The 25671-nt window shown below is 38.5% G+C and overlaps 1 protein-coding gene and 1 non-coding gene across 2 annotated transcripts; both read right to left on the bottom strand.

Annotated features, from left to right (window-relative positions):
* Window positions 1–4357: 4357 nt before the first annotated feature.
* Window positions 4358–4569, bottom strand: LOC122026011. Its single transcript, XR_006123994.1, has one exon. It is a non-coding gene; the product is annotated as a small nucleolar RNA U3 (small nucleolar RNA).
* A 6262-nt stretch (window positions 4570–10831) lies between these two features.
* Window positions 10832–13502, bottom strand: LOC122022915 (protein IQ-DOMAIN 19-like). The gene is made up of 4 exons (XM_042581021.1): window positions 13369–13502; window positions 13129–13291; window positions 11138–12052; window positions 10832–11061 (listed from the first exon to the last, which is right to left on the bottom strand). Exons 1-3 carry the CDS (start codon window positions 13500–13502, stop codon window positions 11159–11161), a joined length of 1191 nt encoding a protein of 396 aa, XP_042436955.1. The 3' UTR covers window positions 10832–11061; window positions 11138–11158.
* Window positions 13503–25671: the final 12169 nt, after the last annotated feature.

The following is a 25671-nucleotide window of genomic DNA, read 5'->3' as shown; positions in this document are numbered from 1 at the left end:
AGGTGTCCCAGACTCTCATCTCAGTGCGAGTTATAAGTGAGCATGCTCTCACGCCCAACGACCTTCCCGGCCGGTGTCCCAGACTCTCACCCTAGCGCGAGTTATAAGTGAGCATGCTCTCATGGCCAACGACCTTCCCGGTCGGTGTCCCAGACTCTCACCTCAGTGCGAGTTATAATTGAGCATGCTCTCATGCCCAACGACCTTCCCAGTCGGTGTCCCAGACCCTCACCCCAGCGTGAGTTATAAGTGAACATGCTCTCGCACCCAACGACCTTCCCGGTCGGTGTCCCAAACTCTCGCCCCAGCGCGAGTTATAAGTGAGCATGTTGTTAACGACCTTCCCGGTCGGTGTCCCAGACTCTCGCCTTAGTGCGGGTTATAAGTGAGCATGCTGTCACACCCAACAACCTTCCCGGTCGGTGTCCCAGACTCTCGCCTCAGTGCGAGTTATAATTGAGCATGCTCTCACGCCCAACGACCTTTCCGGTTGGTATCAGATTAACTCGAAAATTCAGAACACAAATATCTGAAACATGTAAAACAGGTATCGCAAACCTGCTCTAATACCAAAAATATTGGTATCAAATTAACTCAAAATCCAAAACGAAAAGCAAGTATCGTATAACTTGGCTCTGATACCAAAAATATTGTCATGCCCCAGGTAGTCCCTGCCAGAAGAAATTTCGGCAGCATCTCCCCTGTACGAGTGACAATATGAAACTTCCTACAATACCCTCAGGGCCACATATACCTCGACCAACACGGTCGGAATAATAATAATAAATATTAAGCAAGCACCCACATAGTTTAATAGTAAAAATCAAACATAAGGAATGATAAGGAAAACATCTCAAATATCTTACTCAACTACACCCATAAAACTCAAATCTTATATCCTGCTCAACTACACCCATAAAACTTAAATCACCAGCATACATCCAAACGAAAACTCATCGATAATAAGGGATCATACAAGATCCAAGTGCCAAAAGGTACAAGTCTGAAAACGTAGACGATAACATAATAAGAAACCAAAAAGAAGATCCAAAACGGAAATCCTCGCAACCTGAAGGGGGAACTAGCGACTGGAACTCCTCTAGACAACCTCAACCTAAAATGATAATAACGGGGGGTGAGTCCAACACTCAGCGGATACCTAGTTGACATGTATAGTAAATAATAACTAGTTGACATGTATAGTAAATAATAATGGGGGGTGAGTCCAACACTCAGTGGATACCTAGTTGACATGTATAGTAAATAATAAATATGTGTACAATCTCTAGAAGTAATGAAACAATGCACAACTGAAGATAAGGGAGAAACTGTACTCACCAGGACTTCCTATCAGGATAACAAGGTCGTCAGACCGAAAATACATGTCGTTGTATGCATGTCAATCATATACATCCATCCAATATGCAGCAAACAAAGTGCAGCAAACACAAGCAATAAATGCATCATGCATATGATGCCAATGACATGTCCTGGTCACCCCTGACTCTAGTCAGTCATCTCACACACAATGGTGAGAATGAGTGGGTAGAGTTATGACAGTCGTGCACTCTGTCGTCACTGCTCCTGATGAGTGACCGAGTGGGCGGGATGTTATCGGAGTATACCTATCCTCCTACCCCAAATCATAAGTGGGGGAGTGCAATGCTCTCATCTCCCTGAGACAATCCAGATGAGGGATCCCTGCCGGCTACCACGCTGAGTCCTACTATCCATGAGCGCACCAACGGAGCCAAACAGAGCAATCTGCTGCAGCACACCCTGCCTGAATAAAAACCACTAACCATGAGTGGTTGTGTATGTAGATCCATGTAACTGGCGATGTGCTCAACAATAATGGAGCTGACTATCGCACAGCATGCAATCATGCGAGATGGTGCATGACACTAAGCATGTAAATCCTGACCATATCTACCTCCATAAAACATGTATCAAAAATAAATGGATCAAATAAACCGATCTAGGTACATAGGTCAAATATGGTAAATGACTAGTCCAGTATATCACATAGCATGGTATGTCACTACCTCTATAACATAAATAATAACCAAGGGCGTGAATGCTAAACAGGTAACAAACAAAACATGCTCAGAAACAAATAGTGGCATACCGATGCAGATATAAACATAATTATTACTACTTGTTAAAATCTACTAAGCATATCAACAAGACATTATCTAAAAGATAAGTCAATGTACCCGCCTCTAATAGAAAGGTCCAATCCGATCCAAATCCGACGTCGAGATGCTCGTCTCACGTCAAAGTCCTGTGTCACCAATATATATACATTTTTATTTAGCTACAACTCAAATGAATAGCTAAATAAAATCCTTAAAAATAATTTAGGAAAACCCCCTAAACCATAAACCTCAACCTACCTAAATTAAATCCAACAGTTAATTAGGGTTAGTTACCTAATCCCCAATCAACCCATTAGATTAATAATTCAAACCTAAAATAAATCCAACAGTTGACTAGGGTTATTTGCCTTAACCCTAATCATCCCATTAGATTAATCTAAACAAATAAATCTAAGCACAATCAACTACTAAATGATCAAATTACACCATGATCTACCACAAAGATCCATTATCCACAACATGTAACTAAATCCCTACTCCTTACCTCAATTCACAGCCTTATTCACAGTCGTGCTTGATGATTTCTGCTGGTGAAGGGTTGTTTACTGCTGGAACAAGATGGTTGTTGCTGCCGGAACCAAGATCACCCCACGGAACAAAATTTCCCTGCTGAAATCCTTCCCTCTGATCAAATCAGGTTTAGATTAATAAGTGGGGATCACAAATCAAGCAACAATCTATCTTACAACTTAATCTTACCTCACTGATATCAATCAGATCAAGCAGTAGGTCACTGATCAAGCTACAACCCTTCTAGTCTCTGCCCGACAGCCCAAGCACACCTCACTAATCCCCAACGTCACAAATCTGTGATCTAAATCAACCGCGAAGAAAAATGAGGATCAAGAATAGAGGATAGGTGAACAGAGAAGAGGATTCAACAAAAACAGTGAAGACAAGGGTTGTTACCTCACCCTCATCGTCGTCGCTGGACAAATCCGATGCCAATAGCCCTGATTTCTCTCCGACGAAAGCAATTTGGGCAGTGATGACCGAAGAGAAGAAAGAACCGGAGATTTGAAGGAGGCCGGAAACTCAAAGGGCTTCCCTCCTCCACACTCCAAGATCAATCTGTGTCGGCAACAGCAAGAAGATAAAGAGAGGATCCCCGGTCGTGAAGAGAGGAATCGCGAGGAAGAGAGTCGGGGAGGAAGAGGAGAAGAAGGAGATGCAAGAAAATCCCTCTATCTCGGCTTTAATCGCGACGAAGTAACCGTCGAGTGTGGCACCGATTAGGAAAGGGAGGAAACAACGTCGCGAGGCTAGGGCACGGGTTCGGTGTCGCGGCGGAGGAGAAAGAAACGAAGGAAAAGGAATAAAGGAAAAAAGAAAGGAAAAGGAAAAAATTCAACTTTTCCTCGTTAAAACGGGATAGCCTAAACAGGCTTTCCCGACCCAATATTTATCCCTGTAACCTAAGTCATACGAGCTCTAAAAATTTTTCGAAAAATTTCTAAAAATTCTAGAAAAATCCCTTATGGTTATTCGTCCTTTTTTCGGTATTTTACATTACAAGTGAAATTACAATTGCTTTAAAGGAAAAATACCGACAACAATAATGAATGAAAAAGAAGCGCATTGTCGGAGGAGCTTTGCAACGTTGCAGGAGCACAGCACGGCAGAGCAAGTGTTGGAAGATCTTGTTGTTTGTTGTTCTTTGCTCCAGGATGCATCCTCCTTATATAGGATGCTCCGGGCGCTCGGATCCCTTCCGGGTGCCTGGAGTGTGACGTAGCCAAGCCAACCATGAAACTCCACGTGGCGAAGCACTGATGGGGATAAAACTTGTATTCCAGGTGTCCGGATCCCTTTCGGGCGCCTGAACCACTCTTCTCTAGAAAGTCCTTCTCCTACAAGAAAGAGTTAGTCCAAGGCAAAATGCAAATAATATATATTACCCTGCAAAATAAGGTGTTAGCATAGTTATAATAAACAAACAGAGTATTAATTAGATTCCATCTCCTCGAGATCGGAATCTAATCACGATCTCAACTTAACAGAGTATTAATTAGATTCCATCTCCTCGAGATCAGAATCTAATCACGATCTCAACTTATATTTTCGAAATGGATCTAAGTTGGATCGACGCCTAATGTTCCCTTCCCGGGAAGGCGTTCTCGCTGTCACTCCCCTCCAGTGACTTACCTTCACTTACCTACCAGACGTCCGATCAACCTGTCAACTAACTTAACCTACTTTATCATTCATCAAAACCTGAGTTAAATCGTTAGTGTTAACTACACCAACAGGAACAATCCTCTACAGCTAGGAATCCCAAGGGACCAGAACCGTTAATCATGCTCTGATCTCGTGATCTTACGTCATCAACCAGAGTGGTTGCATGTCTCCTTTACACTCGAGGATACAGTTGTACGAGCCTATAGAACATATCCTATTCAAGTAAGGTCATTCTTGACTTTGCTGCCGCTGCAATAATAAAAGCTTCATCTACTTCAAAAATAACGGATGTGGGACTAATATTAAGTGTCCATCCAATTAAACTGGCGCGTACCCCAATTAAAATCCAAGAATTTTTTTACTAACAAATTAAAAATCACAAACTCAATCATCAAACGAGGTGATAAACAAATTATAAAATGTCATCAAACTTTTTTTAAAAAAATGTATTAAGATAAAATATAGTTGTCAAAAGAATAAAAATAGCAAATTTATATGTTTAAATAGGGTGTAAAAATAGTGGCGTCCTATTCATGAGTGCCTCTTAATTTATTCACATGATTAATAAAAAGTTTTATCGGACCGCTAAAATTATTCAATTTTAAAACTTGGAAAAAATATTTCAAAAAAATAAACAAAATCACGTATAGCTGATAGCTTGGAAAGTAGGATTGGCTAGAAATTTAAATTAATAAATAATAATTAAATATTAGATATTAAATTCTAATCTAAAATCATTCATTAAAATTATTTTTAAAAATTTTTCATAATTATTTATTCATAAATAATGATCAAATATCATATTTGATAATTAAATCAATCAATTATTGAATATGAAGTGAATATACACAAATTATTTTTTTAATACATTAACTACTAAGGATAAAATTTAAAATTTATTTAATTCCTATTACTAACGTCGATTTAAACAAAACACTCATAATATAATTCTTATTCTTATTGATCATATAATTAAAGTCATTGTTATTCCAATTTACAAATCTGAATCAAATGCCCTTTACTATTTAATTATTATATGAGGACAAATTTAGAAAACGTAAGCTTATTAAACCAGACACAAAAAAAATAAAATAAAAATATTGATGTCTGTCAGACAATCTCGAGACCACCCCAGCAAAATCTTGTCATCAACCAAAGTGGTTGCCTATCTCCTTTAGGCTCAAGGATACAATTGTACGAGCCTATAGAACATATCTTGTTCAAGTATGATCATGCTTAACTTTGCTACCGCTGCAATAATAAAAGCTTCATTTACTTCAAAAATAAAGGATGTGGGACTAATATTAAGCATCCATCCAATTAAACTAGCACATGCCCCAATTAAAATCCAGGATTTGTTTTACTAACAAATTAAAAATCACAAACTTAGTGATCAAACGAGGTGATAAACAAATATAAAATGTCATCAAACTTTTTTTTTTGAAAATGTAGTAAGAAAAACAATTGCTGACAAAAAAATAAAAATAGCAAATTTATATGTTTAAATAGGGTATAAAAATATTGGCATTCTATTTATGAGCACCTCTTAATTTATTCGCATGATTAATAAAAAAAAATTATTGAACCGATCCTACTAAAATTTTTCAATTTTAAAACTTGAAAAAAAAATTTAAAAAAAGAAAAAATCACATATAGCCAAAGCTTGGAATTTAAATTAATGAATAATAATTAAATATTAGATATTAAATTCTAATCTAATATCATTCATTAAAATTATTTTTAAAAATTTTTCATAATTATTTATTCTTAAATATTAATCACATATTGTATTTAATAAATAAATCAACCAATTATTGAATATGAAGTGAAGATACTTAAATTCTTTTTTTAATACATTAAATACTAAGGGTAAAATTATTTATTTAATTCCCTTTACTGATGTCTAAAATCAAGATTCACCCCCCCCTTCTCTCGGCTGCACCGATCCTACATGTGTGACATAATATCTTACAGGAAGCCCAGCTGGGGTCTGTGGGACCTAACAGCTGGCTGAAGTCCAATTAGGTCTGGGGACCTAACATCTAACAAGAAGACCTGGTGGATTAAAAGGTAAGTCAAGTGACTACAAATAGTAAGTGAGGCAAGTCACTGGAATTAGAGGACAGTGATCCAATGAGGACGAGCTTTGATAGGACTATAGGCGTTGGTCTAATTTAGAGCTATTTTGGAAATCTAAGCTAAGACCACGACTAGATCATGGTCTTGGAAAGATATGATCTAATTCATAAATCTTATATTTAATTGTGTTAACTCTATTTTGCAAAGTATAATTTATTATTTGAACTAACACATTTTACAGGGGTGAAATACATTTTAAGCCTTGGATGAACAGTGCTGGAGGTGTCCTGGACAAATTGGAGGTGCCCTCGCGCACAAGCTGGAGGCGCCCTCACGCAAGTGTTGGAGGTGCCCTCGAGCACGGGTTAGAGGCGCCCTCACGCATCTATTGGAGGTGCCTTCGCGCACATAAGTTGTGGACTTTGCGCGGATATTCTATGGTCATTGCCGATTTGATAAGCCTCAAACGAGGCACCTCAGAGCCATTGGAGGCACCTCTAATGAGCTTTAAAAGAAAGTCATGAGCAGCATCAATAACATAGCTCATATACAAGTTTCAACGATCTTTCTACTACTTCGACTACGTAAAATATGTTATGTTGTTGCCACGCTACTGTTCTATTTCATCCGACTGCTATCAGCAGACTGACACCAACACCTAAACACTCAACTTTGATAATCTTGTGTGGGTAACAATTTAGTTTAAGTTGTTTATTTTGTTACTAGGGCAATGCACGTTGTTACACTGTTCTTTACTTTGTTCTTGTACTCAATTCCTTTTTCCAGGGGTTCCGGAATATGTTTTTAGTGAATTTCCCATTGATACGATCCGAGGGATCGTGGGTCTTGGAGTAAAAGTCGACGAATGCTCCAAACCAAGTAATCGATCACGTATTTTTTTTTACTTCGTTCTGTCTTCTTTAAATTCCGTTGTACACTTGTTTCAAAACCTAATAAAGAATAAATTTTTAAAATCACATGATTCACTCCCTCCCCCTCTCACATACATCTATCCTATAACTTCTTATGATATTCTCCTTCCTTCACGTGGACGGATGCATGTGCATGACTATCTAAGGATATAATCCACCTTTTTTATTATTATTATCTATATAAATTTTGATCAATACAAACCAAATATGAAATGAAGGTGCTGAATTAAAGTTGGATTGGGATCAGATAAAATTCATTGGGTAGGTATAGAGATAAAAAATATGTTAGCCCAAATCTGGATTAATTTAGACTTGATTTGACTAAGTTATGACTAAAATAAATTTAATTGGGTCAAGTCGGTTTAGTCGATTTAAAGTTGGAGAATTTTTAAGAAAATATATTCTCTCTTCTCTTTTCTTTTTATTTTCTTCCACATGTGTCATCTCGCTCCCACTGTCTTACGTATAAGCCTCCACTCGTGGTCACTCATGGTCATGACCACTCCCTTCGTCGCCAAGCCCCTTTGTCGCCAGGCCCTCTCCCTCGGATGCATAGTTGTCGACATGGTTGCCCTCGGTTGGGCTGCAATGACCAGATCGACGTGTCCTCCATGTCAATGTACTATTACGAGTTACATCTATGTTGGAAGCAAGTAGCTTTTGATTGAGGTCCTGTGTGAGATGCTTGAGCATGACCTTGCACCGCGCTCATGCTCACAGTCTACGAATTATATATCATTACCTATAAAATAATTTAGCAATTTTATAAATAATAAAAAAATTATTCAATAAAAATTTAAAATTTAGTATATTATAGAAAAAAAAGCGAGATGAAAATATGCTCGCATAAAGTGAACTCGGATCTCTTGACGAATTAGACCATCTCAAGATCAGCCAGCCCACCTTTCATTCTTGGATCCATCCCTTCTATTTAATTTTTTTTAATAATATTACCTTCAATAAGCGTAAATTTTCTTTTTAATATTTTATTTTTCACATATTCATGATAACATTCATTCTTGGATCCACCCTTCTATTTAATTTTTTTTAATAATATTATCTTCAATAAGTGTAACATCAATTTTCTTTTTAATATTTTTATTTTTCACATATTCATGATAACATTCTCATCCAGAGGATTTTTTATATTTTATTAGTGTGTTTATTTCATATCTAAACATTTAACTTCGTATAATATAACTCATGTAAATATCTTTTAAAATTGAAAAATATGTTCTAATATCATTTTGTATTTTAATAAAAATTTTAAAAAGGAAATCTATTTTAACTTTTTTAAGATTTCGAAGATATTTTGACAAGAAGATCAATTTGGGGCAAATTAAGTAAAACATTTGTGGTAGGAGCTTAATTTGGTGATAAAAATGTCAATACGTTCGTCCCAGCGCCCCCCCCCCCCCCCCCCCCCTCCCCCCGCTAATCCAATCACGGGTGGCTACTAGCCTTTGGAATAGTGACTAGCACATAAGGGAGGCATTTACCTCGGCTTTGCCGAGATTCAAACCCCAGACTTCATTGGTGGCAACATCTCATGTGTGGCAACATCTCATGTGCTAGCCCAATAATTTGGTAACTATATAAGGTGTAATTTGATAAAATGTTCCGGAAATTTTCGTATATAAATCATTTAAAGGCCCAATAAAGTAGGTCCATGAGCCGGTCCGATCCGTTACATGTTCTCCTTCCCATTTCCCGCTTCATGCTTCCCCTTCCTCTCTCCTCTCTGCGAACGCCAGAAGAACTCCGCCATTCTGATGCATATGCCGTTATCTCCCGAATCGAGAAGATCCTCAAAGGTAATCTTTATTTATGTTATCCTGAAGCAGATCGTTTTCTTTTCTCAAAAACTTTTGGAACTGTCGTCGTTCTACGGTTTTGAGAAGTAGATTATTCACTACTCTGTTTTTAATTGTTATATGAGTGACATTCTACAGTGCTTAGTATGCTCTTGCTCTGTTTTCAATCAGCTATTTAGGTTTTTCTGGTGGCAAATCGATTTACTTTATTATAGGTACTGGAATCTAAAATCGTTTTAGCGTTTTTGACAAGCAAATTATTTGTTTCTGTGGGTTCCCAATCATTTATGCTTGGCATTTCCGAAAGTGAATTGTATGTTGTTATAGATTTTCAAATACACTGGCTATCTTGTGCTGTAGGAAATCACTATTTAGGTTATTAGTCCTTTGTTCTAGGTTTTGAGAAGTAACTGTGTTTTCAACTCTTGGCATTTCCTACAATGCCTAGTATATTGTTGATTTGTATGTGTGGGAGAGTGAAAGCTATTTATTTTAGAATCCACTGTTTTTTTGTGTGTGTGGGGGTGCAGGGCTTTATTAGGAAAGAAAAAAAGGGGGTTCTAATTTTGAAATTGTATATTCACTACTGTGTATTTCTAATTGATTGATATATGCTTGCCATTTCCTATACAATTCATAGTGTTGTTATTATAGATTTTAAAATGCTCTGGGAAGCTTGGTGCTTCACTTCCTGATCTGATGAATGACTTTATTGTGTCTATTTGATTTGCTAGGACTGGAATTGGATTGGAAGGGGAGTCTTGGCGCAACGATAAAATTGTTGCCATGTGACCAAAAGATCACAGGTTCGAATCCTGGAAACAGCCTCTTGTAAAAAAAAATAGGATAAGGCTGCGTACAATGGATCCTTCTCCGGGACCCCGCATAGCGGGAGCTTCGTACACCAAATTGCCCTTTAATGTCATTGATGAAGAAAAATGATTGACTGATATGCCTTCCCCTAATTTCTTTAAGTTCTTTCATATTTTGGTAATATACAGTTTCTAGATTCCTTGAAGGTCAGTAAAATGAATTCACAAGTGCTTCAATTGATTTGAAAATGATTAGTGATATAGTCTTTTCATGGAACTTAATAGAGGGATAAACTTGATGTATCCAATCTCCAACAACTGGGACACGTGATTTTATAATGATGATAAAGTGCATGGATGATATTACATGTCCTAGAGTATCTGGAGGGTATTGGATGGTAAATTCTTCTGAGTTTCAACTCAAACCATTTGAAGGATTTATGAGATTTCTTTGGTCATACAATACCTATACAACTACTCTTATAAAATTCATTTTTCTTATCAATCTACACCTGAAACCTACATAATATATTAACATTTTATATAGTAACGTGAATAACCTGCAGGTGGAAACAAAATAAGAGATACAAATTTCATGGCATGTTCTGCAAACTGAGATCTAAAGTGCCTTGTTAGGGTCCTTTATTGTTCACTGTTTACTGTAAAGTTGTATTTCCTTTTGTTCCCTGTTTTCTCCTCAAAATATTTTTTAGTTATCTTCTTCCTCTTCAAGTGACTTTGTCACTGTTTTCTTAATTCCCTCTGCAAAGTAGACTGAATAGTGTCTTTAGAAAATTTCTTAGCTTTTTTTTCCATCTCGCATTCAAGGTCTTGATGACAACACAAATTGGTTCAAATAGGGGCGAAATTGTACTTGTTTTCCCTTAACCAAATCATGATTACAACACATTTAAAGTCCACTTTAAGCAGAAATAGCATGAACAATATAGATCATACAAACTCACATTTACACTTCAAGGACAATGGCAATTGTACATTGAAAGTCAGATACCAGATTTGCATGGCTTCCAGCTTCATTTGCTGCATACTCCTGTTAGAATAGCTAGTCATGCTTATTTCTGTTAACCTGAAAGCACAACATTTTGGCATATTAGACACATTTTACGACAAAGAGATTGTTTGCCTATTTTAGGAATTTGTACCTCAATTCCCACCGGTGATCTTCAGTAGTTGGTGTTTGTAAGCACTGTGCTTGTTGAACCACATTCGCTGTCTTTAAATGACATGTTGGACTTATCTAACTTGATAGACCAAGGATACTGGTACCCGCTGGCCATCATACCGACATGGGAGGACGATCGTTGCATCTTCATACTTCTAGGAATGTTCCTTCCTTCCACCGACGGTCTCCGCCTGCTCATTTGCCGCTCAATAGTATCCGTTCGCTGCCGCGGCGCACTCTGAGATCTTACCTTTGCTCTTGAAGATTCAGTGTTGGCCATGTAGTTAGGAAAGAAGGGGCAGTCATAAGGATGTGTTGTTGCATCAGGTACTGAAATAGAGGACAAGTAATGTGGACTACTTTGTGTTTTCGCAAATGCAAAGTCCTCAAAGTGTTCACTATAAGCTCTAGAGCAAGGTGAGAACTCTGGGTACTGATCGACCCTCGAAGGTGTGCCGGCATGGCCATAGTATCCTGAGAGTTCATTCTGTTTTGTTTCGCTCTGTGTGACCGAGTAGCTGTTTCTACTCTTTGTGCTGCCTCTCGACACCCCAAGATCCATCTCCACAATCTTGATGTCCTCCTCTGCATTTCTGTCCATGAAGCTGTACTGCAACTTTTCAATGTCTTCATCTGTTACTAGAACATGAATTGGACTTGAGTGTGACTGTCGCCATCTCGGATGCTGTGGTGATCTCCTGTGGATGGATTTACGCTGCTGGATGATCGGAGAATCTTCTGCCATTTGGATCCTTTGCAGTCGAGCTCGCTCTTGAGCTGTGACAAGAGCCTGCATGCATCGAAGAGCAGCAGCAGCTTGCTTTCGGATCAAGTGGCCTCTCACTAGAGCTTGCAGCTTCACCAAGCCTCTCAATGCACATAGAGCTTTCCTTGCCTAAAGAAAAAAAAAGGGTAAGATTATACCAAGATCCCTTGAACAATTCTCTCCTACCAGAATAATTTTCACCTAAGATCATCTATGTTTGCAATTCTTTTACGTAAGATTTTAAGATTCCTTTTCACCTAAGGTCATCTATATTCCCTATATGTTTCACAGAAAATAACTTAAAACCAGGGAAGTTGACTATTTCTTTGTCTGCTGCAAGATAAGGAGTCTGTTTCCTTGCTAGATGTCGATGACGAGATCCCCGATAGTGGTGCTAGTCAACCTGCACATAACACGTTAGATGGCGCCCGTGGAATCCTGCAAGGTCCCTTCGAAGATCAAGTCAGTAGTGGACAACCTTACGTTCTAAAGTTCACTTTTTTCTAGAACTTGATCGTCGGAGGAGCACATCGGTGCCCTTTAATGTGTGTTACTCCACGCAGATTGGTCAACACCACCGTTGGAGACCTCATGATCATCGACATCCAGCAAAGAGGTAGATTTTCGACACATCATTTTCCTTTCAATTGATCTCCAACAAATCGAGCTCTGCCTCAATCTCTTCAACGGATTGTACTTTGCCTGCTCGATCCACGCTTGATCCGCCTGATTGAGCAGAAGAGAAGCTCGATCCACACCTCCCTCGCCCTGAGTAGGTACGTCGAATCCTTACTGGAACTTGATTCACTGTTTTTTTAACCTTTTTGCAGATCCATTGACTCTGCTCTACGTTGCGCCTTTACTTCTAACGCGAAGATCGATATAATGTTTGTTGCGGCTTCTAATGCGTTTGCTCATCATAAACCATATTCATATCACCGATTAATGTCTATACTTAGAAAAAAACACTGTTCTAATTTGATGGAGTTGTAATATTTATGCTGGAATGCAATCTGCCTACCAAAGTATCCTTTGTTAGATCTTTAAAACTTCACTAATTTAGTTGTGAAAAATTCAAAATCATGATGCGCTAATGTCTATGTTCTTAATTGTTTCATTCCATTAGGCAATTTATAGGCTATAGTTACTGAATTATTGATCGGACGCATGAATCAGATAGCAAAAAGGGAAGAGCAGAGGAGAACCAGATATCCACGGAAGGTTGATTGAATCCTGATGGCCGCGAGTTCCTCGGCCTTTGGCCGGTTGGAACCGGCGGTGAGTCTCACCACCGCGGCTGCAGCCTGCGCCGCGGCAACAGCAGCCTCCGCAGCGGCGGCCGTGGCCACCGCGAGGGCCTTCTCTGTTCTGACTCAGCCTCTGACGGGCGGTGGCCCGGCATGCTTATGCTGATCCCGGTGGGTGTGGGTCTCCGGAAACTCCACCGCTTCTTCTCCTTGGGAACCGCCGCCACCGGCTGCGGCCACGGCGGCAGGGAGTGCTCGGCCTTCTCTTTCTTCTCGTCCGACGATGTCTTCCCCATCAAGAGGCTTCTCAGCCATTTGCCTGCTTTCCCCATTCCCGCTTCTGCTACGACGAGGAGGCTGCACGCTGGAAAAAGCTCGATCAGACAAGAAGGTATTCATTAATTCAAATGGATGCCATGGAATGTCTCTGTTCTGAAGAAACTTAGGAGGCTAAATAGATACGGACGTAAAACATAAGGGCCAAAATGAATTTAACCCAAAAATTTCCATACCCTTCCTTAGGTTTACCTCATTTTTCAAAATGCTCCTTAAAATTTCAGAATCATTAAAATTCTTCTCATTTTATTTCTAATCATTACACTACCTGTAGAAAATGATGTGATGTTCATAGCCATTAAGACCGGTCCATTCGACCAAAAATTCAGATTCAGTCTTCATCCAGTTTTGTTACTCTTATACGTTCTTAAATATTGATTTAACTCCAATATTAAATAGGTAAACTTTTTTTTTTTTTTAACAATTTTGGCATAATAAAAGACTTTACAAGTCTTAGTTACACTTGACTAAATATGTTTATATTGGTCAATTCTTTCCTCAGTACCTTCAATCAAGGGTGCTTTCCAGGAAAAGGCATCCTTCTTCTCATTGCCACTCGTTTTGTTTATCTCTACAAGATTTGATCCGTGGATTTTTTTTACTGCTAAAAGTTGTCTGTTTCCTCATGCAGATGATGCCCCTAGTGGACCGCTGAGGTGGTGGATCAAATAGAAAGGGTGTGGATTGTGAAGGAGACATGAACAGTGAAGGAAAAGGATTAAGGAATGGGGCATGTGAAGGAAATAGCCATGAACGTGGTGGGGAATGGAAGGGTGCATGGCCAGCCAGTTAGCGTTGTCAGCATCTCTTCTCGCCAAGGTTTGTCACATCATTGGCTTTGCAAAGAACAGCTGACACCACACGAATCTATCGACCGGCTCCTCGTTGAATTTTCCTTTGGAGAGTCCTCTTTCAGCCATCTAGTTCGATCCGGGTTTGATTCCAAGCCATTTCTATTAATCAATCAGCAGCAGCTAGATGACTATTCGATTCCGACTAGATAAATGCCAACCATCCATATCGTTTTGGACAGCCGAGATTGATCGGCTCGGATCATGCAGCATTACAGGTTCCTTTCGCACAGGGACAACATCCAGAAGGCCTCACCAGCTCCACTGATAAAGAGGTGAGAACTTAAAACTTATCTGATGACATTGTAATTGGTTACCATTGCTAACAAAACCGAATTGATATATTTTAGATTCATATTGTACAATTTTCTAAATCAGTTGCTATAAAATAAATGATTCTAATGAATTTGAGCATAAACTAAAGGCAAAGGGCAAAGAGAACACAACACTATGGAAGCCTCCATAGAATTTATGTTCTTGGTAGTAGTAAGTTTTTAAACATAACTCTTTTTTTTGTTTTGTTTTTTTTTTTCAAATTAAATGACTTTGGCAGTTCATCCTATCTTTTGGCTTGCGGTGCCCTGCTGCTTCCATTGATCTGGCAATAAAGGTACGCCTGTTAATTCTTTGGTATGGATTCTATTATCCTCATTGTGCATGATGGTGCCTTGTTCTTATCATTGTTAAGTTTGGTTTTCTTTCTAATCTCCATAGGATTGTTCGGTTATTCAGTTCAAACTCTAAATCATCTTTAGATTAGGATATAAGTTTCACCTTCCTCAACATGGCTTGTTAAACTAGGAGCAAGTAACTGTAAGTTCGTGTTAACAATAGACTATGGATCGTTAATTCTACTCAATGACACTCTTTATTTTGATCGAGTGTTAATTTTTTTTTTTTCCTTTTAAATTAGTAGAAGTGATATGTTTCATTCAAACTGTTTGTTCTTAACTAAAAAGGGGATAAGTCAAATAGAAATATTGATTGGTGTTTTTGGCTCGCATTGTTGGCTCATGCACCATACCACATGCGGGTTGACCCACATTTTAAGGTAGGAAGAAGCAGCTTTGAGTCGATGTCCACCAAATGCACGGTCCTCATGAAGGATAAGGACTCCTGTCCTAACCCTAATGACACCTCCTTGTCCAAATTAATGGAAGTGACATGGACCATAACAAAACTAAATTGGGCAAATTAATTTAAGGATTAGTTGGCAATCACATGCTGCCATTAATCCTACCTCTTTACTCGTCCAACTCTTTAGGAAGGTTTAATTTGGTTTATTTATTTATCTTTATTTTTAGTTGGCACGGATAACTCATTGATTAATTTTAGAGGTGACTTATCCGGCCCTATATAAAAGTATCCAAATTTACTTTGGTTTGGTTTCTATGGACCGATTTATTTTATTTGTTTTACCATTTAAGGCACTGTCAAAATAACTAACAGCTGCCCTATAGACAGTGATAAGAATTAATGTTAACTGAGACAAATTTTATAGAAGTTTGTGTATAAATTGTATTTCGAATTTATTATGTAGGTGAATCAAGAAAAGCTATTTATATTAACGATTAGTTAGACGAAGCTTGGATATTTGGATTATATATATAAAAAAAACTACTGATAGCTCTCAAGTGTTGGGATCGTTCGTACTCGACTAAAGAGGGGGATGTAAATAGTCGCCCTAAATTCTCGCGTTCTTCCTACAGTTAGGGTTAGTCGCAGCGGAAATACAAGGAAGAAACTAAGGAGAAGAAAAACAACCGATGTAACGAGGTTCGGAGATGAACTCCTACTCCTCGGCGTGTCTGTAAGGTGGACGAAGCCTACCAATTCGTCGGTGGATGAGTCCCCGGAGAACCGGCTAAATATGAGCTCCTTATGGGTGGAGAAACCTCGCCACAACTACTTCTTGCAACAGCAAGATAAGGAGTACAAATACAAGAGAAGCAAGAAGTAAATACACAGCAAATGTAAACAACCCTTGCCTTCTTGTCGACTGTTGAAGAAGCAACAGCTTCTCAGACGCCAACCACAGCAGCAGCTCAGTCGGAGTCCCAGCCGAAGGAAGAAGCTCACGCGAAGCTTGCGAAGAAGAGCTCAACAAAGCTCAAGCACCAGAACAGCAGCTCTGTAGCAGAAGAGAAGAGAAAGAAGAAACAGCGAAGAAACTAGCCGTTGCGTTGCAACGGCTAGAACCCTGATCGGTCTGTGGACCGATCAGGCCCTGCGCTGATCGGTCCCCAGACCGATCAGTCAGTGCACAGAAACTCTGTGCGTACTCTGATCGGTCTGTGGACCGATCAGGCCACAGCTGGATCGGTCCACAGACCGATCCCAACTCTTGGCTTTGAAGCTCTTCCTTCCGCGACATCGTCTCCTGATCGGTCGCCACGACCGATCAGGGAAGCTCCTGATCGGTCCACAGACCGATCAGGCGTCTTTCTCTCGGTCTACAGACCGATCAGATACCGATCAGTAGCACACTGATCGGTTACTGATCGGTCACCAGACCGATCAGATAACTAGTGACTTGGTTTTTGCCCAAACCAAGTCCCAAGCCTTCCAAACCAACATTCGGTCAACCTCGACCTGTTGGTACTTCATTCCTAGCATCTGGTCACTCCCTTGACCTGCTAGAATTCCCCGCCAAGTGTCCGGTCAATCCCTTTGACCTACTTGGACTTTCCTCAACACCAGATGTCCGATCATCCCTGATCCATCTGGATTTTCCCTTGCCTGGCTTCACTCACCAGGATTTCCACACTGCCTAACATCCCAGTTAGGACTTTCTCACTGCCTGGCTTCACTCACCAGGACTTTCACCTGGCTTCACTCACCAGGATTTCCACACTGCCTAACATCCCAGTTAGGACTTTCCCACTGCCTGGTTTCACTCACCAGGACTTTCCACCTGCCTAACATCCCAGTTAGGACTTTCCCTCGTGCCAAGCTCCCTGCTTGGACTTCTCCGTGCCAAGTCTCCATACTTGGACTTTTCCAGTGCCAAGTCTCCATACTTGGACTTTTCCCGTGCCAAGTCTCTACACTTGGACTTTTCGCGTGCCAAGCTCCCTGCTTGGACTTTTCCAGTGTCAAGTTCCCTGCTTGGACTTTTTCCGTTGCCAAGTCTCCATACTTGGACTCTTTCCCGAATCAGGTCAACCAGGTCAACCTTGACCTACGGTTGCACCAATAATCTCCCAAACATCTATTCTTGTCCCATATCAAGAATACAACTCTTTCACGAGTGTCAAACATCAAAATACAACTCAACTAGGTCAACCTTGACCTAAGGTTGCACCAACAATCTTCCTAAGTCAAACATCAAAATACAACTTGAGTCAGGTCAACTCGAGTCAGGTCAACCAGGTCAACCTTGACCTATGGTTGCACCAACATCAAGAAGTAGTGAGGTGGTAAGATAAAGAATAATAAAAAGAGGAAGATTTGAATCTTAAATGACATGAATATTTTGGAGAAGTTTTTAATGTGCATAAATTATGTTTCGAATTTATTCTTTAGGCAAATTAAGGAGAAGACTATTTATCTCTAGGATTATAAATTCTGACACTTGGATTAAAAAAAAATATTGAGAAGTTTATAGAAAAGAAATTTTGAATTTTATTTATTATTTTGTTATATTTTTATTTTTCTAGAGAAAATAAAGAAGCAAATTTTATTAGGAAACAATATCATTTTATTTTTTTCCCCGATAAGAAATTAGAAATATGCCTAAGTTTTGGAAGGGAAATCTAATAATCAATTGAAATTACCACAATATTTGTGTTAGAGGGGTCTAAGAGGAGCTTGTAAAATCTATGATTGGATATATTTTTTGAGATTTTTCACTGATGAGAATTTAGTGTACCTGTCTATTCTTGTAAGAGGTTATGTGATTGACCCACCTAATTAAATTTGGGTTTAGAATATTCTAAGGATATAAATCATCAATTTTTATGGATAATTCTATTATATGTACATGTACTGTAGGCGCATGGTAAATATTATGTTGATCAACTTGACAGGCCATTTGATTTGTCATGCTCCACCAATTCTTGGAATTCATTCAGTTAAATCTCTACTTAGTTCAATAATTGACTCATGCACTCCATCACTATTCCGATTCTAACCCGATTAACTTGTGTTTAGCTTAGCTTGTGCAATCCATACGGTCCAATTGATTCGTCTAACTCACTTAACCTTCAACTTATTCCTCCAATCAGCTTGACCCACCAACCCCTGGGGTCCCTCCTATGTTCATCCTTTCCGAAGATGAAATGTAGTAATAAAATACTACTTGAAATAAGCCAAGAATTACTTTAAAACAAAATACTTAAATGAAACAATACTATCTAAAAAACTATCCTCGATTTATTTTTCTGATAACAAAATATTCATTCCACAAAATCATTTTTTTTATTAATATATATATATATATATACAAAGCTGCTCTCCTGCGGAACAGTTCATGCGGAACGCTGATTTGACGTTGCCACATCACATGCGGAAGAAGCAAAAAGAATTAAAAAAATTAATGCACAGAACAGAATTAAAAAAATTAATGCACAGAACCCACAACTCTCTCTGCATGCTCTCTCTTGTAACGCACGAAGTAAAAAAAAATAAAAAACAAATAACCACAGAACCCATAACTCTCTGCCCTCTCTCTCTCTCGACGCACAGATCACGCCCCAGCGAACTAGGGTTAACAGCCGCTCCTCCCTCTCTCGCAACGCGCCCCCTTTCGCCGCAAGCCCTCCTCTCCTCCCTGCAAGCCCTCCTCTCCCCTTGCCGCGACGCGACGCGGCCCTCTTCTCCCTGCGAGCCCTCCTCTCCTCTCGCCGCGACGCAGTGCTCTCCTCCCCGCAAGCCCTCTCGTCGCGACGCAACGCGACCCTCCTCTCCTCCGACCGCGACGTCCTGGTCTCCTCTCCCGCGACGCCCTCCTCTCCACCCCGCAAGCCCTCTCGCCGCGACGTGCTACATCCTGTCAGGTTAAACAATTTTCTCCAGTGAAACAAATTGCCCACAGAACTGTCTTGCCCACAAAACTGCTCATTGATGTTTTTTATTTTGCAACAGCTACAAACATAAAATCAACAGTGGCTGAAGATTTCCCTGAAGTTGGAATATAACTGCTCCTTTAGACGGTAAGCTTGATAAAATTTATTTAGTATCTGTTATGGCTTTGTAAATTTCAACAAATATTTGATACATCAATCTTAGCTCATTGATATTTTTCATTTTTGAAATCTGCATTTTTTTTAAAGGGCAATGTGTCCTGCTCATTGATTCTTTGTGTATCTGTGAAAGATTGATTGTTAATTACTGTTATTTTGTTTTAGAAAATTATAGTATTTATTTATTTATCTATTGTCAAATATAATGCAAGGGTGTCCAGAAATGGAAGAAAATAGAGTTGATGATCAGGAATTCATTCCCCAAGTTGCAGATGATCGAAAGCCAAAAATTGGAATGGAATTCGTATCACTAGAGGATGCATATTCGTTCTATAACCAATATGCACGAGAAGCCGGATTTAGTTCAAGGAATAACACGAGCAGGAAAAACAAGATGACAAATGAAGTGACGTGGAAACAAATTGTATGCTTTAAAGAAGGACATACAGATATAATGCGGAACAATAAGCATGTAAACGCTGATCAACTAACAAGGGAAAGAGCACGTGGTGCAGTTAGAACGGGTTGTAAAGCAAATATTGCGCTTGTCAAGAAACATATGGGACCTAATTGGGTTGTCAGTAACTTCATAGAAACTCATAATCATCCACTCTCGACTCCATCAAAGGTGCATTTGTTACGCTCGCATCGTAATGTTTCAGCAGCAAAGAAAACATTGGCAAAACAATTTTCAGAGGCTAATGTACCAACTTGTCAACAAATGCGATTGTTGGAGATAGAGTATGGAGGCCCTGAGGTGGTTGGTTGTACAGAAAAAGATATTAGAAACTTTGAAAGGAATCTAAGGGATGAACAAAAGGGCATTGATGCCGAAACATTGATTGAGTTATTTACATCTGAGCAAGAGAAGAATTCTGCTTTTTTCTTTGATTATGAGACTGATTCAGATAATAGATTTAGTAGGTGTTTTTGGGCTGATCATGTATCAAGAAGGGCGTATAGTGTATTTGGTGATGCAGTTGTATTTGATACGACATATAACACCAACAAATATGGCTTGATTTTTGCACCATTTGTAGGAGTTAATCATCATCATCAGACAATTCTTTTTGGTTGTGGGTTTCTAAATGATGAGAAAACTGAGTCTTTTGTTTGGTTGCTTTCAAAGTTCTTAGAAGCCATGCCTAAAGGTGCACCAATTATTATCATCACTGATCAAGATCCAGCTATGACAAAAGCCATTGCACAAGTTTTCCCTCAAACAGTACATCGATATTGTTTATGGCACATATTAAATAAATTTCCAGATAAATTAGACCCTTTGACTTTTCGAAACCACTATCACAGCATAAAGAATGTCATTGTAAATTCTACAACACCTGATGATTTTGAGAAGTCATGGGAAGAGACTATCAAGTGTGCTAACTTAGAGACAAATGATTGGTTGTCCTTGATGTATGAATTGCGACACAGATGGGTGCCAGCATATTTTAGTCATGTATTTTCTGCAGGAATGTCAAGTAGTCAAAGATCTGAAGGTTCACATGCATTTTTCAAGAAATATGTCTCAAATAAGAACTCATTAATGGATTTTATCACTCGTTTTAATAGAGCACTGAGACACCAAAGATATAATGAGTTAGTTGCGGACCATGTTGATATGAATGAGCATCCCAAAGTTGTGACAACCTGGCCAATGGAAGCTCAAATGGTTAAGCTGTACACAAAAAAGAAATGGCTAGAGTTTCAAAGTGAAATGACCGAGAGTCATAGTTATTATGTGCAACAGACATTTACAGGAGTTGCCTCAGCCGTTTACCATGTGATGAAATTTCAAAGTCCTTCTTCCTCAAAATCAAGAGTGCTAACGCATGACAAACAAAGGGACTACATATCGTGTAGCTGCACAAAATTTGAGTTTGAGGGTATTCCATGCAGACATATGTTAGCTTTTTTTCGTATTAACCAAGTGTTTCTTTTGCCTGATATGTATATACTCAAACGATGGACACGAGATGCAAAAGTTGAAGTAATATATGCTTTAGGGGAGCAAAATGTCATTGATGATCCAGATTCAGAAAGGTATTTGATGTCGAGGCACTCGAGATTGTCCTATAAAGCTTCAGTATTAGTTGATGATGCATCTATGAGTAATGAGAGAACAACCTTCTTGGAAGAACAATTCGATTGTATCTACAACAAAATGAAAGAGATGTCCATTAGTACAACATGCAATGATAGAAGTAAAAAAAAAGAAATCCATTGATGAGGGCCTTGGTATTAGTGATCCTTCTGCAGTAAGAACTAAGGGATGTGGAAAAAGATTGAAATCATCAAAGGAGAAATCAGCCTCAAATTCCAGGCTTTGTCGTGGATGCGGACATCGAGGAGTGTTACATGACAAGCGTAATTGTCCAAATTTACAACAAACGTATGCGTCATTCTGCATTTCTATTATAAGTTTACTTGCAAACACAAATTTATTTTATTACATTTTGTAAATATGACAATGTGTTAATTAGCAGATCAACTGAAGATAATAATCTTAACAGTGTTGACGACACATATGAACCGAATTTGGGATCTATAGCTGGTACTATCAAAGTTATAATTTGTTAAATTATAATGGTTTATTGAGAAAATTAAATTAATAAATTGGCTTTATTGTTGCAGGTTCTAACAACATGCGCTAGGATGTTAGAATGTTTGCATATTGTGTATGTCCCTACTGTCTCTACAAGAAGTAGGTTGTGATTTTGAATTCTAAAGTTCAAGCTTGTCGATGTCAGGATGCTTGCATATTGTATTTTGAATTGTGAGATATTGGTTCATGACATGCTTTCATATTGTATTTTGAATTGTCAGGATGCTTCTTGCAAGCTGAAAATGAAGTTCTTGGAGATAACAGTGCAAGTTGAAAATGAAGTTCTTGCAAGCAGCGCAAGTGGAGAAACAACAGGAGTTAATATGGATTTTTTTGGTCTCACAGGATCAATATTATTATCCTTCTGTGAAATTTAGAATGGAGTGGTATATGTTTAATAATATTATACTGATGTTCTTGATAAGAATTAAGTGTTGTAGGCTATTAAAATTTGAATGCAGTGGTGATATATTAGTATCATTTTATAAAAGCTTAAGGTGGCTCAAGTTGGTCTCACAGGATCATCATTAATATCATTTTGTATTGATTTTGCAGTGTTGTATGATTTATTGAGTTGCATTGTTCACTTATTTCTCTCCTAATGTTTACAGAAATTTGTATGATTTCTATGTATCAGAACCAGAACAACTTGGAACAAGCACACTATACCCTCGCCATTGCAACTACACCATTTTTTTGAGTAGGTTTCCTATGTATCATTTTTTTAGTTTTGGGTAATTTATTGGGGGTATCATTGTCTTCAACTGTAGATTGTGAGTTGGGAAATGCCTGTTTAAGGCCGCATTGTCAAGTTGGTTCATATATTCTGAGATGGTCAAATTCGATTCATGAATGCGTTGATGCCTTTTTATTCTCTTAATCTTTTATCAATTGTAGTGCACAATTGCTGGTGTTTAAAAGCCTGGAACTTTGTCTGAGCTATACTTGTGCATCTTTTTTATGTTTTCAGAATTACGTGTACAGTTAGACTATTTTTTTTTCTTTTACAGTTTTAGATGTATAATTAATTATTGATTGCTTCTTGATAGGCTGACTAAATCAGCAATTTAAATTCAAGAAATTACCTCAAAAGACGGCTCGAATCAATGAACATAATGTAGCTTCAAGTAAAAGGACGGGAAGTTATTCATCGTCTAGTTCGTGCATGTTTTGCATGAGCTATCGTGATTCCCAAAGAACTGGCTATAAACAACGAGATCAACTTCAACTTTTTTTGTTGAATTCAATCAACTCGTAATTTACAGAAACCTTCCGTATAAACACATGGTTAATGAAAGAATAGAATTCACATACTAGATCTCAAGTAGCTCTGAGTGTTGATTTTGTTAGGCAACAACCACTGAGCAAAAATATTTAAGCATAAATAAATAGTATTTCAATAATTTTAAGTCTGTTTTGTGAGTCCACAATTTTCCGTGTGAGAACATTTGCACTTCCAGCACCAAAATGAATCTACAAGAACTTGGAAGATAAATAGTAAAAGTCTAATTGGAAAAAATGTACATGTTTAAGCCCTCTGAAAGCTGAGTTCATATAGAATTTTGATGTGTACTAAGTGCATGAACAACTAGTGCCTTCAATACATCTTGAGAATAGGCATAAAATTATCTATGTCACAAGTGAGAAATGATAGGGAGTGTTGGAGAAATAAAATGTATCACAACGTATGAATTCACAAGGCTATTTAAATCTGTAACCTATAAAACAAGGAATATAACAGTTAGATAATAATAATGTCAGAGACATTCGTATAAAATTTCTAGAATATTAAATATTTATATTTAAAAAAAATTGTTAAATGCATAACCATATTGAGCAAGGTGTTGTTTCTTCTCTCTATTTTGACGGTAATAAGACCATCTTAAAGTTGTAAACACACAACAAAACAAGCTACATTAGAAAACAAGTTACACCACTTAGAATTATATTACAATGTCAAGTTACATCAAAACATAAGTTACATCAACCATATCGCTATCATCAAAATCCAAGAACATACAACTACAACCATAACAAATCTAAATTTCCTATTCAATGAATGTATTTCATCACTCATCCGCATAATTACTTGATTATTGTTTCCATCGTCCAGAACATCATTGTATTCAACTGTACCCTCACAACTAGTACATTTCTTCAATTCACTAATATCCAACATTAATTTTTTGTTATTCCTCTTCAACTCATTAATAATTATCTTACTTCTCTCTGACGATTCTGGGTCGTGCCATAAGAAGAAGCCACATCCCCTTTGCTGAATTTCAAATCAACTTAATCAAAACTCAATAATTTAAAAACTTACAACACCGTATTAATATAACGAAAACTTACTCTATATTTTGGACATGAAAAAAATCGCCTTCCTGGATTAGATTCCGTCCATGATGTTTGGAGTGTAGCTCGTAACCCACAATAACACAATATGTGAGGAGCTCCACATTGCTCGTCGTTGGTACGTCGTCGAGTGAACGATGATGATGATGAAGAGCCGACTTCCATGATTTTTCTTGCAATCAGTGCCTGAATAGAAGCAATATGAGAAAAGACATAAAATCAATTAAAGCATGTAATTTTCGACGAAAAAAGCTAACATTACCCACAAACGTGCATAAAATGTCTCAATTCAATCCAATAATGTGACACTTAACATTACCTGCCCATCGTGTAAAACCTATTCCAGTGATCATAAAGTTATATAGGCCAGAGATATTCAACCTAATTTGATCAAATTAGGTCCCAAGAAACATTTACAAACAAATCTACATATTAGTTCTCTCATAATTCAAGAACATCGAACAAATTTGAAACACAAATTTTAAGGGACATGAAATATTTCTTGTAAAAAATAATAATAATAAAGAAGTAAATTTTATTGGAGAAACAGAAACAAAATTGAAACACAAATAAGTAATTTTAACAGCACAAACAATATAAAACAAGATACATTGCACTCCAAAAAAAAAAAATGCAAATTTGCGAAATAAAAACATAAGCAGTTCTGTGGGCAATTTGTTTCACTGGAGAAAATTGTTTAACCTGACAGGATGTAGCACGTCGCGGCGAGAGGGCTTGCGGGGTGGAGAGGAGGGCGTCGCAGGAGAGGAGACCAGGACGTCGCGGTCGGAGGAGAGGAGGGCCGCTTCGCGTCGCGACGAGAGGGCTTGCGGGGAGGAGAGCACTGCGTCGCGGCGAGAGGAGAGGAGGGCTCGCAGGGAGAAGAGGGCCGCGTCGCGTCGCGGCAAGGGGAGAGGAGGGCTTGCAGGGAGGAGAGGAGGGCTTGCGGCGAAAGGGGGCGCGTTGCGAGAGAGGGAGGAGCGGCTGTTAACCCTAATTCGCTGGGGCGTGATCTGTGCGTCGAGAGAGAGAGAGGGCAGAGAGTTATGGGTTCTGTGGTTATTTGTTTTTTACTTTTTTTTACTTCTTCGTGCGTTACAAGAGAGAGCATGCAGAGAGAGTTGTGGGTTCTGTGCATTAATTTTTTTAATTATGTTCTGTGCATTAATTT

The sequence above is a fragment of the Zingiber officinale genome, chromosome 9B (assembly GCF_018446385.1).
Source record: "Zingiber officinale cultivar Zhangliang chromosome 9B, Zo_v1.1, whole genome shotgun sequence".
NCBI lineage: Eukaryota > Viridiplantae > Streptophyta > Magnoliopsida > Zingiberales > Zingiberaceae > Zingiber > Zingiber officinale.
Note: the sequence above shows the minus strand (reverse complement) of the source record. Positions and strands in the feature narration are given on the sequence as shown.

Coding starts and splice junctions, on each gene's coding strand:
- LOC122022915 (XM_042581021.1), bottom strand. CDS start 13,502: ATGGGGAAAGCAGGCAAATGGCTGAGAAGCCTCTTGATGGGGAAGACA. Junction 13,292..13,368: donor GTTCCCAAGGAGAAGAAGCG/GTGGAGTTTCCG, acceptor AGGCTGAGTCAG/AACAGAGAAGGCCCTCGCGG. Junction 12,053..13,128: donor CAACCTTCCGTGGATATCTG/GTTCTCCTCTGC, acceptor TTTTTTCTTTAG/GCAAGGAAAGCTCTATGTGC.